Raw genomic sequence first — 15,454 nt, 5'->3', positions numbered from 1 at the left:
AAGAACAATATCTCACGAGTGAGCGACGCGAACGAGTGAGATATTGTTCTTGCCACGAGAACATAAAATTCATATCTTCGAGCCAACGTGTAATATCCTCTATTTATATGGAGAAACCAACTCAACAAAAGCAAAAGGCGGGAATCGTGACTTCATTGAACGACACGACACTCACAAAGGTGACATACGGAAAATACGCCACTCGGGTCCCGGATGAAGTGGCGTATGGAATCTACGAGTGGTTTAGTTCCCAGTAAAACACTCTTCTCCATATAATAAATGGCAATAACGTTTCAATACCACAGTCAGTACAAAAAGTCTATGTAGGTTTGCCTTTTTAACAAATAGTGTCCAAGACCAAGTAGCTGTGCGTATTTTTAACCCAGTTGGAAGCTGAATTGTAGGGCTTTCATTAACGTTTTCAGCAGGAGGGTAACTGGTTTCCACAGGGGGGCAAAACATTTTGAACTGAACTTCTTTATAACAAGAACTTTCCTCTAGATCACTCACATGGTCAAACCATGCTGGCAAAATCATCCTCACAGCTGGTCAATTTTCCCAGAACCTAGCCCATGCCAGGATGGGCTATGCAAATCCGCCAATCCGTGCCTTTTTTCTGCCAAATATGTCGAACCGCCAATATTTTTGTTCAAATCCGAAACCACAATCACATCCGGAAACAGGAGTATAAAAGTTCAAAAGTAAACTGGTAATTGTGAATGCCATTGTTAGTTTTGCACAAATAGTAAAGAAAGCAGCATACTTGATGGCTATAACATAATACAATTCCAATAACAGTCTCATACCTGAGTTAAAATAATCTTCATTTGAAAAAAAATATATAATAATTTGGATGAACTCATTAACATACCGACCAAGGTTGAAGAAAGATCTATAATCCAAATTTCTCTTAGGACCCAAGATCCGAACATCAAGACAGGCACAATCCGGAGTCTGCACCATAATTTACAGCTAATCCATCATCCACTGTGTTTTCAAAATCCATGAATCCGCTTGATTTACCGCAAAAATCCACGATCCATGTGCTTTTTAAGGCCAAATCCGTCAATCCGAAAACCTATTCACCCCCCTCCTTCAAAGTATTATACGGGGTGTAGAGCACGAAACTGGTAATTGTAGAGTATAGCGTTAAATTTTGTATAGTCGCTCAAACTTGCAGTGTTACATGTACATTGTTTGTTCCCACAGAATGAAACATCAAACTGAAAAGAGCTTAGATGTTCAAGACAGGACTTGATGATATCAACATGGAAACTATGACTGGTACAGTAGGTAAGTGATAGCAATAGCTATAAAGCAGCTTTTTAAACTATACCCATATATTAAATAAATTAAAGCACTTTTTAAATAATATAGGATACCAAAGAGGTGAATATTATGATAAAGAGACCCAATGGACATGTTAGCATGAAACAACTTTGTTTTACTGAGAGAAAATACAAAGACATAGGTATGCAAGGGATGAAGGAGTTATTTTCCGAGTGTCAGGCTGTCTGTGCTTTGAGGATATTGCATGAAGTTGCTTCTTGAGGTTATAAACACAGAACTGTTTGTATGACTGTCGTGATTGCTTTTTAACACTGATAGCTATTCTTTAGAAACTAACAGGAATAAAGGATTATTACAGTACATTTAGACAGTTACAATTACCTGGAATGATTTAATCTGTCAACACTGAAGGCAATGTTTTGGGTAAATGAATATTATGTAACTGCTGTTTCTTGAGTTAACGTGATAAAGGCAATATTTTCCTTTGGATGATATGTACTTGTTTTGTTTCGAAAGGATCATGTAACAGGCAATTTGGCGGTATACAGAAGTTCTTTGACACAATAGAGAGAGTTGAGGTGCCACAAGAATGGGCTACAGTCCTTTAACCTGATGCATGGGATATTAGCGTATTTTCTCTGTGTTTGGTTTCATGTACATGTGCTAGGTATGAGTTGACAGTACACAATGCAATATTGTTATGTGGCCATACTACACCTTAGTTAGCCCTTCGGGGAAAGGGTGTTCAAAAAATTATTTAGAACTGCAATGCCTGGGATACTGTTGTTGACAAGCATTGTGTAGTTCCAGAAAATATCCATACCTCCCCCAAGCAAGGGTTTTTTTCTAACACCTCCCCACCCCTCTGGAAATTCCAGTTAAGCTTCATACATTTCTTTAAATTTTTTTGGTCTTCTGGAACCCCCCACCCCCAGGAAATTCCAATCCCTTCTGTGGGGGGAGTATGGATATTTTCTGGAACTGCACAATCTGCTGTGGAAGGAGGGACACACTTGTCTAATATGAAGCACACTGGACTGCAGAACAAGAAGTCTGGGTTTGAACCAATGGTCAGGGTCTCTGCTTTGTGTTCTTGGGCAAGACACTTTACTCTCACACTACCTCTGCAATTTACCTAGTACAAATGGGTCCTGGGTAAATTTAATACTGGGTGTTAACCCTGCATCAGACTTGCATCCCATCCCATGCCATTGACCATTGTCAAACCTTGCCTCTGTAGGGTTGAAACTCTTAAAAATCTGATGATTATTTTTTGAAATTGTGTAGTTCTGTGAAACAGACAGACTCTCATCCTGGGCATCCATGGGGGAGTTAAAGACTATTCAATATCAGTTAATGCGGCAAGGACTGAGTTAAGCTGTGGTGGTGTAGATCACTTGCCCCAATGCAGACTTTACCTGTTACCTTCATATCATGGTCTGAACTCACCCAGTAGGGTTAAAACTTTAAAAATGTGATGATTTTATTTTAATTAGGGAGTTCAAGAATACCATGACGGCAACGGCAATGGGAACGTTGCTAAACCAAAGATTTATTGAGCAGTTCAATGGCTGTGCATGTGTGAAATATTTCTTGGTACAAATTTTGGGTCATCTAGGGAACATGAACTGTGACTGCTGATTTTTTAGATTTCTATTTCAAATTTATCGCTGGTTCCATATTTAGTTTTGTGATAGTTCTGACAGTGATAAACAAAATAATTGACTTTAGAGTATCACGAGATTCGTAGGTAAAATATAAAGCTGTTTTTCAATTGACGTTGTCAAAACTGGGATAAGGTGTAGTAATGGTGGATCACTTGCCCTGATATAGACTTTACCTTTCCTTCATGATTCATTGAAACTCGCCCTAGTAGGGTTGAAACTTCAAAATTCCTAAGAATTATTTTTAATTGCACATAGTTTGTAAAGCTTTAGATATCAAGGAATTCCATAGGGATTAAAACATTTGCAGTTGCTTACTAGATACAGAGCAGAGAAGCAAGGAAAAGAGCTATGTGTGCAGACTCCAGAGGAGAAAGAATCAACTTGCAATGCCTGGGGTGTTGTTGAGGAGTATTGTTTTGTGGAAGGAGGGACACACTGGTCTAATGGTTAGTGTACTGGACTGCACATCAAGCAGCCTGAGTTTGAGCCAGTGATTAGGGTCTCCGTATTGTGTTCTTGAGAAAGACACTTTACTCTTGCACTAACCTCTCTTCACCTAGGTGTACAAATGGGCACTGGGTGAATTTAATACTGGGTGCTAACCCCGTGACAGACTAGCATCCCATCTAGGCAAAAGAGAAATACGCCTTATCACTTAATGCAACAGAGACCTGGATAAGCTGTAGTGGTGTGGATCACTTGGCCTGATGCAGACTTAACCTTACCTTTATTGTTGAAACTTGCTCCTGTAGGGTTGAAATGGAAAAATCGGATGGTTTATTTTTTTTGTGAAATTTTTGAGATGAAGCATGTCATAATGGTTAAAACATTTCCTTTTTCTTACTAGATAATTATACAACAGAGAGGAACAAAAAATGTGCCGAGACTCAAGAGGAAAAAGAATCAAATGAGATCTTGGATTCCATATTAGGTGAGTCACAATTTTCTTTTTAAAGGAAGGGGTTTCTAATCACTTGATGGTGCATGTACTAGGGATAATTGTACACAATGCAGGCAAAAATTTAAACGAATAGGGACGTTATTGTTTCACTGTTCAGATATTTCAAGAAACCCTTGCTATATGGCCAACAAAATACCCGAGCCCTTCAGGGTTAGGTTATATAAACATCCCTTAGAATACAGTGCCTGAGGTACTATTGCTGATGAACATTCAAATTGTGAGACAAGGAGCCTAATTTGATCAACGACCAATTGCTTTCAATTAATGTACATGTATCAATGCTTCCTTAGCCATTAAGCCAGCCGTGATCAACTTAAAATAGGGAGTTTAAGAAACCAGGACGCGACGCGGAGGACAACATCCATTAAAAAATGATTTGATATTTTACCTACGAATCTCGCGATACTCTAAAAGTTATTTTCCTTTGTTTCTTTGTGTCAAAACTATTACGAAATTGAATCTGGGACGGGGCGAAATATTTGAAATAAAAAAATAGCCGTCGTGGTTCAAGTTCTCTGAGAAACGCAGAATTTTATGTTGTTGTTTTGCAGAGGACGGCAAAGAAATGTATCAAGAATTATAACGCACGTGCATTAGCCATTGATCTACTCATTAAACCTTTTGTTTAGCGACGTTCCGTTGCCGTCGTGGTTTTCTAAAGGAATTGTCTAGATAGAACTCAGAACAAGTAAGAAGAATTTGGTTCACGGCTAAGGACTCTGAATAAGGACTTGTTGATTGGTGTAAAATCTATTACAATTCACTAATTGTCTTGCACGTACATCTTAGAAAACGATTTTTGCTTGTTTGCAACCATGGTTTGAATTTTACAGCAACTTTGTCTTGTTATTCTTTGGTATAAACATTTTAATATTTGTTTGTATTTGGTCATAAGCGTCCGGAAAATTACATTACTTTTATTTTAATACTGTAAATATGTGAAGCTACCCGAGAGCAGCTTTTTGTAATTTTCAAAAATTTCACAAGTTATTTAACACGCATAAATTCATCCTCGGGAAGAAAATCCAAATATTGCCCGTTTTGTCGCGAACTTTTTGCCGTGAAATTTTTAGTTTGCTATTTGCCGGTGAGCTCTTCGCCTGCAAACGAAGTTTAATTTTAGAATACTATATTTTAGCCGGTGTTATTTATGAGAGAATTGACTTGTAAACTCTAGCCGAGTATACACTGTACATGTATGTATAATTTGTTCTTTGGATTTCGAATATAACCATTGTTAATAGGACGTTTTATTTATCTTTCTTTCAGGCTGCCATCTCAAGCGTACATGCAGCGACATTAACATGGAGAAAAAAGCAAAGGAAAGCAAAGAACTTCGTTTAGATGTTTCTTCAGTGGATTACGTTTTAAAAGTAAGGTAGATTTACAAGACAAAGTTTATCTCGATTGAGTTTCTTGCGAAAGATTGTTAGGGCGGAGCTCGTATTAGTGATCTCACAACACAAAATGCAAGAGTCAAAAGAAGACATTGGAATCACTGTCAAATTGTCCAGTATCTGCCAAATTGTTTCGCATCTTGCTAGTTTTCGAGGAAGCCGTGAATTGTATCTCAAGTTTGTAGCTTTACAATTAAGGTCGTATAGTAGCATTACCTGGATTTGTTTTTGCAATCCGAATTTTTAGCCTGGAAGTCACGTTATTAAACTAGTTGAAATTACCAGTTGTGTAGTATTTATTTGACAAATTTACCGAAATCTTCCTAGTAATCGAGGACGTATTAAATGGATGAAAAGGTTGCGCTTTTAGAAGGGCCAAGAGAAAAATCGAAAAGAAACTAAGTCTTCTAGTGGAAAAATTGTACTTAGAAAAAAAAGTCTGCAATTTTAAATGGTGTCTGGTTTAGAGTCAAACATATACGGAGTCTTTTGGCGGAAAAAATCTTGCACTATGTAGGATTTTTCCCAGCAAAATTCAAAGTATATGTGCTTGATTTCTAGTTAGACTCTGTTCAAAAGCGCAGAATTTTTTTTCTTTTTGGCAACCCTACATAGTTAAAAAATAGTAAAAGAGATAGCCTCACATTTCGACTAGTTTCCAGGCCCTTCTAAAAGCGCAATTTTTTTATTTGTGTACTTGTTCAAATTGTTTTTAATGAATTTCAATTGTATTGTTAAGAAGCCAATAAAAGTTAGATTGAAGACGCGTGTGTAATTGAGTTCTATTTGCTGTAGTATTTTTGTCTTTAATATTTCTTAACAATGCTAAAATAATGTACACAGTAAAAACCACCACTTGCTGTTTTCATTTAATGTAATTTTATTGTTTGCACGAAGTAACTAATTAATTATTTGAAAATCAGTTAAATTAAATTAAAACGTGTGACAGAAAAAGTTCGCGTTTAAAAACTAAGACTTTTGGCGGGAAAATTGGAAAAAATTTGCACAGCGTTTCCCCTTACAACTTTTTTGAGAAAAATTTTAAAGAGGTTTTTCCCTTCAGAAGTTTTTAATCGCAAAAAAATTCTCAAAGGCAACATTTGACAGAAAATAACGTCAAAAACTACTGCACCACCTCGCATTGAAAAAGCAATTTTGACATTTATTTTTTTTTTCGGTCTTAAATAAATTTTGCCAAACAGTCTTCAAATTTCATTTAACGAATTTCGCGATGGTTTTGTGCCAGGTGATGCAAGAGTTCCTCGAGACATGAAAAACATGAAATGACAAATGGGTGAAATGGGCAACAAAACAAAATTTAATTCCGAAATGGATTTTTAAATCTCGATATGATCGTGAAATACCGTTTCAACTAACCAAGTTTAATTTTATGTCCAATCGAGTTTGATGTGCAACTGTTTGTATCTTGTCATTTCATATCTTTCTCTGTCAGACGGCAATTAAGATGGTACACTTCGGATCAGTTGCACAGGAGCAAGAACATTTATCAACCCAAATCCAATCATTGTCCTCTCGCGAAATTGTCCAATTTTGACGATTCGTAACCCGTGCAAGTTTCGAAATAAGCTAATTTTCCCCTCCGAATCGACCGTTCGCTCCGTTCTTTTTTCCCGTGCAACAACCAAAGTGTAAACACCATAAATAATCAATATCTGGTAGTACAAAGATGTTTATTCCTAAACTAATGCAAAATTTCTTCAGCCAGTTCAGTATATTTTTTCTTAACTGTCTTAACTCGTCAAGTCAAAACAACGTCGGAATAATCCACCGTGAAAATGTTAATCTCTTGTTGAAAAGTTTTCGAAAATATTTTACACTGTTTTGAACAAAGCTTATTAAAGAAAAACGCTTAGTTCCTTCTTTTGGACGTCCAGAAATTTAAACATTGCAAATGACAAAAGACAAAAGCGCCCACGAGAACTTTGTACAACAAGGCACGTTTTTAATACCAATATTTATCATCCTTGTTAACAAATTTGTTGCTAGTCCTTCTAGTTTTAGTAATAATTGTGATAAAATTGTTGGCAGCGTATAAAATTTTGAAAACAATCAGTGTAATAGCTAATTTTAAATGTTTATAGCTGCATGGCGAAAGGTTCTCTTCGTAGAAGTCATTGCCAGGCGACTGTTTAAAAATAGAAGATAGCAGAATCAAATTTGATTTGCAAATGTTGAAGCATTTACAGAAACTTCTTTTATGTTTTCAGTTGTTTTCATCGATCCTGAACTCGTTCGCGCTTTAAAGCTGAAAATTTCATAACGATTGCCTGACTTGGTCTTAACTGTAGTTCTGAGAATTTGGTAGCACATCAAGACTATTTTTGTTTATAACTCTTGCTAGACTTCTCTTCTTTTATTCCTTTTACAACACCCTATACACACCAGATATTGATCTTAGAAGCCTAAACATTCAATATATAGAGAGGTTAAACAAACGTTGATCTGTCGTTAAGGTGGCACTTTCAAAAATTGAGAGTTGTGTAGAATGTCCAACGACCTGAAGGTATTTTCAATTTGTTTAAAAGTACTTGTGGTAAACAACATGCGAGAAAGCTTCGATAAGTATCTCGGTAATTACATGATTCTGAATGCAGTTTGTAATCTTCGAGAAATTTGCATTTAGCATTCCGAATTCCTTAAAGTTTTTTTCCAAATATCATTGACAATCTTCGGAACACCTCGGATGGCTGTCGGCAGCCGTTCGGAATCTTCGTATTTCTTTAGAAATCTAAATAAGTAATTTGTAATCGACGCTAGATATTTGTTTCCAATTGTGTCTCAGATTATTGAACATGTTTGCAAATAGTTTCATAAAACAATCGTGTGTTCATGCGATTGATTCAGATGACCATCTGTACTCTTCATCATCCTGGCTTTTTTCTGCTTTATTACATCATGAGTTCGAGGCTCAATTTAATGAGAATGTAATGTTTGAAGAATTTAATTTTGATAGTAGCAAGACAATTTAAATTTGTACAGAATGATTTTCTTTGTTTTACTCGATCTGACTGAGAGTAAAATGTTGGGCGATAATTTGAATTCTAGCAAGACAATTTATTTGTTGTAGAGTGAATTTCGTTGTTGCCAATTATATTTTTTCGTTGTCGCACTGGCCATTTAAATCTCCTTTTGCCAAAGAAACCCACCCAATGTTACGTCGTCGATTCAGAGATAAAACATGCGCGTTTTGATCACAAAAATTTAGATGATTTTGTCAAATCTAGTGCCACCTTAAAAACTCAACGTTGTTTATCCACTTTAAATATTTTCTGAAATCATGTCGACCAAAATGGTGGCTACCAGAATCGAGATCTCATAGCAATTACGACTAAGGTTAGCTAATGAAAAATATATGTCAGTCGCTCGAAGCAAATAAATAACACGACTTTTTCAATCAGGAAAAATCTCGACAACTAGTCCTTACAACGTAAGCGTCAAATATGTTGCCACCATTTTAATCGACAGTTATGAAATTAAAATTCTTATCTCGTTATCTCCAATGTTGAATAACCATTAACTCCTCGTGAATATTTCAATCTCTTCTTTCGTTCGCCGAGTCATACCAATGAATTCCATCTTCACCGTTAGGCCATTTTCTAACCTTAAAAAGAAGGCAACAAAGAAAAACATAAGCTTTTCCTTGGGACAAATATATTTCCAAGATGCACTATTACTAGCGGGGCAAGCGGCGACCAAAGCTCGTATGAACCGGCTGCACGTGGTAACGGTTTTCAACTCTCCTTGAGCAACACGCCACGAGAAGAACAGGTAATATCAAACAAATTCAGCACAAGTATCTTACAAACTTTAACAAAATTATTTCTTAACCCATCACTGAAACGTTTCATTTCAATGATTGCAAAACTACGACTATTTGGTTTATGAACGAATCTGTGTGCAGCTCGGTAAAGAAAGATTGCGAGCGAAGGGTGGAACTTAACTTTAGGAAGGTAGAAATTGGTCCGTTTTGTGAAGAGCAAAAAAATTAAAACGTACACTCACCATTAATATTTTATATTCTTCGAAGGAAGACTGGCCAGATCCGACATCACCAGGAACACATAAATCTACGTCTTCACACCATGACCGAGTGTTTGGTTTGACGCGGATTCCATAAGTTGTCATGAATATTGATTACAAGGCTGGAACCAATCGCTGAAAAAAACGTCCCCGCATATATTTATGACTTGGAATTTAATTCTTATATTAAACTATTGTATCACTTCAAAAATATCAATTTCACTCCAGGTCTTTGCATTTTTAGGCTTTATCAAGACAGTAATACGTGAAATCAAATGCATTTGTTAGGACTGATTCACGCGAACGTCATATTTTGTTAAATAAACCTTTTCTGATTATCTTATTGGTAGATTTTTGCAGGTTTTATATATCCCCGTGTAAAGACCTGATGGCCTACAATTAAAAAAGAAAAGTACCATTTTAATCAAACCGTTTTTAAAGTTTGATATTTGTATGGTTCTGCTACTTTTAAATAAATGCATTCCGTCCTGATGAGCCACTTGGCTGGTAGCCAGACTTTACCTTCTTATCTTACCAAAACAAAATCGGGGCATTTCTGTTGGAAATAACGGGTTCCCTTGTGGATTTTCACCTACTTTCCCCCTGCATTCACAACCCCGCGGGCTTTCACCGTGCATTTCCCGTCTTAACCTTTCTCTTTTCGTCTCTGGGTTTTCTGCGTTTGGCTGTGGCTTTTCTTGTGCTTTGAACTATGCACAACCGCGTGCGTTACCCGACGTGTTCCCGGTGAGTTCCTTACTATGTCGCCCATGCATTTCTCCATACCTAACCCCGTGCGGCCTTCCTCGTATTCCCGGTGAGGTCTCTCCGAAGTTCCCTGTGCATTTACCGAGGGTTCCCCATGTGTTTTCCCGTTCGTTTCACCGTGTGTTCCTTGTCAGTTCCCTCTTACATTTCCCGTGCATTTGCTGTGGGTTTCCCGATGCCTTTTCTCGTCCGATACACTGTACATTCATTGAGCGAATCATGCAATTCATTTTGTTCCCCGTGCGTACCCCGTGCGTTCCCCGTAGGTTCCACAGGCGTTTCCTCGCGTTTCCGGTTCATGTTTCCTTATGGTGGCTCTATGTTTTCCAATGAATCCTCCGGTGGGTCCCTGCAATATTCATCGTGCCTTCCTTGTTTGTGACACCGCGCGTTTCCTATGCGCTCAGTGGTACATTTTCTTGTACCGATTACTCTACAAGTTTCCTTTTCAATCCACGTGCTTTTCCTTCCACATTTTCTGTTTTTTCCTAGCCCTCCCCTGTGCGTTCTGACATACGTAACCCATGCGTTCTTTCATGGTTTCCCAGTGGGTTCCCTCAGACGCTAGCATTGCAGTTTGGGTCTCACATAGTTTGTGACACCTTGCCATCACTACGTAATTCCTTTAACATCGAGTGAGTTTCTCCATATATGTTCCGGCGATCCAGGGGTTCGCGATCGGGTTTTCTCCCAGTACTATAAATCAAGTAATCTCGCAATGATGAACGAATTCCACAACATGAACCTTCCTCTGTTTCTCCCTAGCCTCTGAAACAAGTTCAGATCTATGAACTGAACTTAAAGATGCCAAAGTGCCTACGAATGGATGTTGAGCGCGGCGAGCAGACGTAAATGTCTTGTTTACCCAATGAAAGCCATCATAATAAGGTCTGAGCTTGCATCGAGTCGCTTGTCCGGACGTAAAGGAGCGTTTGATTAATCAATCTAAAACAGATCTTAAGGAATAAAAACCCAGATGATCTGGAACACTTGTCTGAGTATGTCGTTGGGAGTGGGAGCCAGGTGCAGTATTATCATGCTCGGCAATTGAAGTTATTGTGTAGAAAATATTGTACAATTACACAGCCGAGGGCAAAAGAAAAAAGAAAAAAACAAGGCGCGAGAAGAAACTTAGTACATGGAACTAAGATAGATTGTCAGTGCTTTAGGTGACCCTGCACGGCTACCAATGGCTTGGCCAATCGCTTGGCCAATGGCTCGTACACGCAGCGAATCGTAAACGTCCGTAAGTAACGACCTCCGAAAGAAGTGAGCCCACCTCCATCCCCTGAAAATAGAGGAACTAAGGTTCAAAAGTATAATTATTTTTCCAATCAATAACCTGAATAACGTACGATAAACTGATGACGATTCAACTAGGGTAGGTATAGCTTATTCCAGGAGGCGTCATGAAGCGCCCTGGTAAAACAAACCCCGCAAAATTTTCATCAAGTAACAAGAAGGTACTAACAGGACCTTTTCTTCAAATTGAAATTACTAACAGGAACGCATAAAAGGAACGTTTAATCATATTGAAATTAAAAACTCGACCAGAGCAGTTAAATATTTATAAAGCAGACTAACGTAGCAGTGCATCATGAACAGTAAAAATAGTTTAATGTATCTTACATCACGGTCTACATATAAAGTACCCACCCGTGTGCCAGCAACGTAAATTTGAACTGGAACGAAGAATTTCTAAACGATTTATAAAAACTCAGGGAAGAGCTACTTACAATAAAAGTCATTTGCGTCCCCTCATGGGGTGAGAGATTCTCGCCGATATCCCCCACACTCGCGTTTCTCTCGTAAGTTCTCGCGCGTTTAGAGATGCGCCACACTCGCGTTTTAGGTGCGGGTATCCCAACCAATGCTTACCTAACTATTTAAAGATGCAACTTTTAGCCCGGCCCCAAATCTTCACACGTGTATTTAACTTGCGGATGTCTACCGATTTAGACAGTGTTTGGGTTGGAGATTCTCGCCCATATCAACTTTCTTTTCTCTAGTAAGCTCTCGCGCGTTTAGAGATGCGCCACACTCGCGTTTTAGATGCGGGAATCCCAAACTATGCTTACCTAACTTTTTAAAGATGCTACTTTTAGCCCTCCCCCAAATCTACACACGTGTATTTCACTTGTGGAAGTCTATCGATTTGGGCAGTGCTTGGGTGAGAGATTCTCGCCCATATCAACTTTTTTCTCTCTCGTAAGTTCTCACGCGTTTAGAGATGCGCCACACTCGCGTTTTAGGTGCGGGAATCCCAACCAATGCTTACCTAACTATTTAAAGGTGCTACTTTTAGCGCTCCCCCAAATCTACACACGTGTATTTCACTTGTGGAAGTCTATCGATTTGGACAGTGTTTGGGTTGGAGATTGTCGCCCATATCAACTTTCTTTTCTCTCGTAAGTTCTCGCTCGTTTAGAGATGCGCCACACTTGCGTTTTGTGTGCGGGCATCCCAACCAATGCTTACCTAACCTTTTAAAGATGCTACTTTTAGCCCTCGCCCAAATCTACACACTTGTATTTCACTTGTGGAAGTCTGTCGCTTTGGACAATGCTTGGGTTAAAGGTTCTCGCCCATTTATATTTTTTTTCACTCACGTGTTTTCGCGCGTTTAGCGATGCGGCACACTCGCGTTTTTTGTGTGGGGATCCCAAACTATACTTACGGGGGCTCTTTAAAAACGCCAGTTTTGGCCTTTCCCCAAATCTACACAAGTGTATTTCACTTGTGGAAGTCTATCGATTTGGACAGTGCTTGGGTTAGATATTCTTTCCCATGTCAATTTTCTTTTCTCCCGCGTGTTCTCGCACGTTAAGCGAGGCGGCACACTCGCGTTTTAGATGTGAAGATCCTAAACTTTGCTTACCTCGCTTTTTAAATATGTTAGTTTTAGCCCTCTTCCAAATCTCCAAGGTCTATTTCACTAGTGGAAGTCTATCGATTTGAACAGTGCTTGGGTGGATATTTTTAACGATGTCAATTTTTACTTTTCCCTTGTCTTTTCTCGCGCGTTTAGCTATGCGGCACACTCGAATTTTTGGTGTCGGGATCTTAAACTATGCTCACTGGGCTTTTTAAAGATGCTAGTTTTTGCCCTCTCTTAAATTTACATATGTGTATTTTTTACTTGTGGGGTTCTTTCGATTTGGACAGTGCTTGGGTTGGAGATTCTCGCCCATATCAACTTTCTTTTCTCTCGTAAGTTCTCGCGCGTTTAGAGATTCGCCACACTCGCGTTTTAGGTGTGGGGATCCCAAAGTATGCTTACTGAGCTCTTTAAAAATGCTGAATTTGGCCCTCCCCCAAATCTACACACGTGTATTTCACTTGTGGAAGTCTGTCGCTTTGGACAATGGTTGGGTTAATTAGAGATTTCCGCCCATTTATATTTTTTTCTATCGCGTGTTTTTGCGAGTTTAGAGATGCGGCACACTCGCGTTTTAGGTCCAGGGATCACAACTAATGCTTACCTAACTTTTTAAAGATGCAACTTTTAGCCCTGCCCACTTTTCACTTGTGGAAGTCTATCGATTTGCACAGTGTTTGGGTTGGAGATTCCCGCCCATATTAACTTTCTTTTCTCTCGTAAGTTCTCGCGCGATTAGAGATGCGCCACACTCGCGTTTTAGGTGCGGGGATCCCAACCAATGCTTACTTAACCTTTTAAAGATGCTACTTTTAGCCCTGCCCCAAATCTTCACACGTGTTTTTCACTTGTGGAAAAATATCGATTTGCACAGTGTTTGGGTTGGAGATTCCCGCCCATATCAACTTTCTTGTCTCTCGTAAGTTCTCGCGCGTTTAGAGATGCGCCACCCTCGCGTTTTAGGTGCGGGAATCCCAACCAATGCTTACCTAACTATTTAAAGATGCTACTTTTAGCCTTACCCCAAATCTACACACGTGTATTTCACTTGTGGAAGTCTATCGATTTGTACCGTGCTTAGGTTGGAGGTTTTTGCCCATATCAACTTTCTTTTCTCTCGTAAGTTCGCGTTTTAGGTGCAGGGATCACAACCAATGCTTACCTTACCTTTTAAAGATGCTGCTTGTAGCCCTCCCCCAAAATCCACAGACGTGTATTTTACTTGTGGAAGTCTATCGATTTGGACAGTGCTTGGGTGAGAGATTCTCGCCACTATCAACTTTCTTTTCTTTCGGAAGTTCTCGCGCGTTTAGAGATGCGCCACACTCGCGTTTTAGGTGCGGGAATCCCAACGAATGCTTATCTAACTTTTTAAAGATGCTACTTTTAGGCCTACCGCAAATTTACACACGTGTTTTTCACTAGTGGAAAACCATCGATTTGTACAGTGTTTGGGTTGGAGATTCCTGCTCATATCAACTTTCTTTTCTCTCGTAAGTTCTCGCGCGTTTAGAGATGCGCCACACTTGCGTTTTATGTGCGGGTATCCCAACCAATGCTTACCTAACCTTTTAAAGATGCTACTTTTAGCCCTGCCCCAAATCTAGACACGTGTATTTCACTTGTGGAAGTCTATCGATTTGGACAGTGCTTAAAGTCGCAGAGACCGGGCTACGCGCAGCGTGATTTTGACCAACTCTGGGTCGATTTCCAGGAACTTGGACGATTTTTCTGTGTCCGAGGGAATCTAAACTAATTTGCGAAAGACTTTGATTTTTAGTGAAATGGATGAAGGAAAAATTTTTGAACGCTTGATTATGAGAAGTCTGGCCGAAATATAGCCATTTTTTGACTAGAAAGTCGCCGAGACCGGGCTAGGTGAAGCGTGATTTTGACCTACTTTGAGTCGATTTCCAGGAACTCGGGCGATATTTCCGAGTCCCAGAGACTATAAAATAATTCGAAAAGACTTTGGTTTTCAGTAAAAGGGACAGAAGAAAAATCTTTGAAGGTTTGGTTATGGGCAGTCTGGCCGTAATATATCACCTCCTTAACTGACGTAGTGACTAGAAACTTGCTGAGACTGGGCTACACGCAGCGTGATTTTGACCAACTTTAGGCCGATGTCCAGAAACTTGGGTGATATTCCAGAGTCCCAGGGACTCTAAACTACCTCGAGAAGACTTTGGTTTTTAGTGAAATGGACAGTGGTAAAATTTTTGAACGCTTGGTTATGAGCAGTCTGGCCGAAATATAGCCACTTGGTGACTAGAAAGTCTCCGACACCGGGCTACGCGCAGCGTGATTTTGGCCAAATTTGGGTCGATTTCTAGGAACTCGAGCGATATTTCCGAGTCCCAGGGACTCTAAACTAATTCGAGAGGACGTTGGTTTTTTGTGAAATGGACAGAGGAAAAAATTTTTGAACGCTTGGTTATGAGCAGTCTGGCGG

General features: G+C 39.2%; 1 protein-coding gene across 4 annotated transcripts; it reads left to right on the top strand.

The window, feature by feature from the left end:
• The first annotated feature begins 15 nt into the window (after nt 1–15).
• LOC149107467 (uncharacterized) lies at nt 16–6,077 on the top strand. 4 transcript variants are annotated; one of them, XM_089296440.1, is made up of 5 exons: nt 16–1,293; nt 1,807–1,957; nt 3,276–3,341; nt 3,805–3,888; nt 5,188–6,077. In XM_089296440.1, the coding sequence occupies exons 2-5, from the start codon at nt 1,903–1,905 to the stop codon at nt 5,298–5,300; spliced, it is 318 nt and encodes a 105-aa protein (XP_089152566.1). In that variant the 5' UTR covers nt 16–1,293; nt 1,807–1,902; the 3' UTR covers nt 5,301–6,077. The 4 variants fall into 4 exon arrangements, 3 of the variants coding, with proteins under 3 accessions (XP_089152566.1, XP_089152568.1, XP_089152567.1); XR_016209279.1 differs by having other exon boundaries at nt 1,807–3,403; nt 5,188–5,235; XM_089296442.1 differs by lacking the exon at nt 1,807–1,957.
• Nucleotides 6,078–15,454: the final 9,377 nt, after the last annotated feature.

The sequence above is a fragment of the Orbicella faveolata genome, unplaced genomic scaffold (genome assembly GCF_042242905.1).
Source record: "Orbicella faveolata isolate gen_17 unplaced genomic scaffold, um_ofav_v1 contig_27, whole genome shotgun sequence".
Classification (NCBI taxonomy): Eukaryota; Metazoa; Cnidaria; class Anthozoa; order Scleractinia; family Merulinidae; genus Orbicella; species Orbicella faveolata.
This window is presented reverse-complemented; position numbering and strand designations above follow the sequence as displayed.

Coding starts and splice junctions, on each gene's coding strand:
- LOC149107467 (XM_089296442.1), top strand. CDS start 1,239: ATGTTCAAGACAGGACTTGATGATATCAACATGGAAACTATGACTGGT. Junction 3,342..3,804: donor GAGGAGAAAGAATCAACTTG/CAATGCCTGGGG, acceptor TTTTCTTACTAG/ATAATTATACAACAGAGAGG. Junction 3,889..5,187: donor GATCTTGGATTCCATATTAG/GTGAGTCACAAT, acceptor TCTTTCTTTCAG/GCTGCCATCTCAAGCGTACA.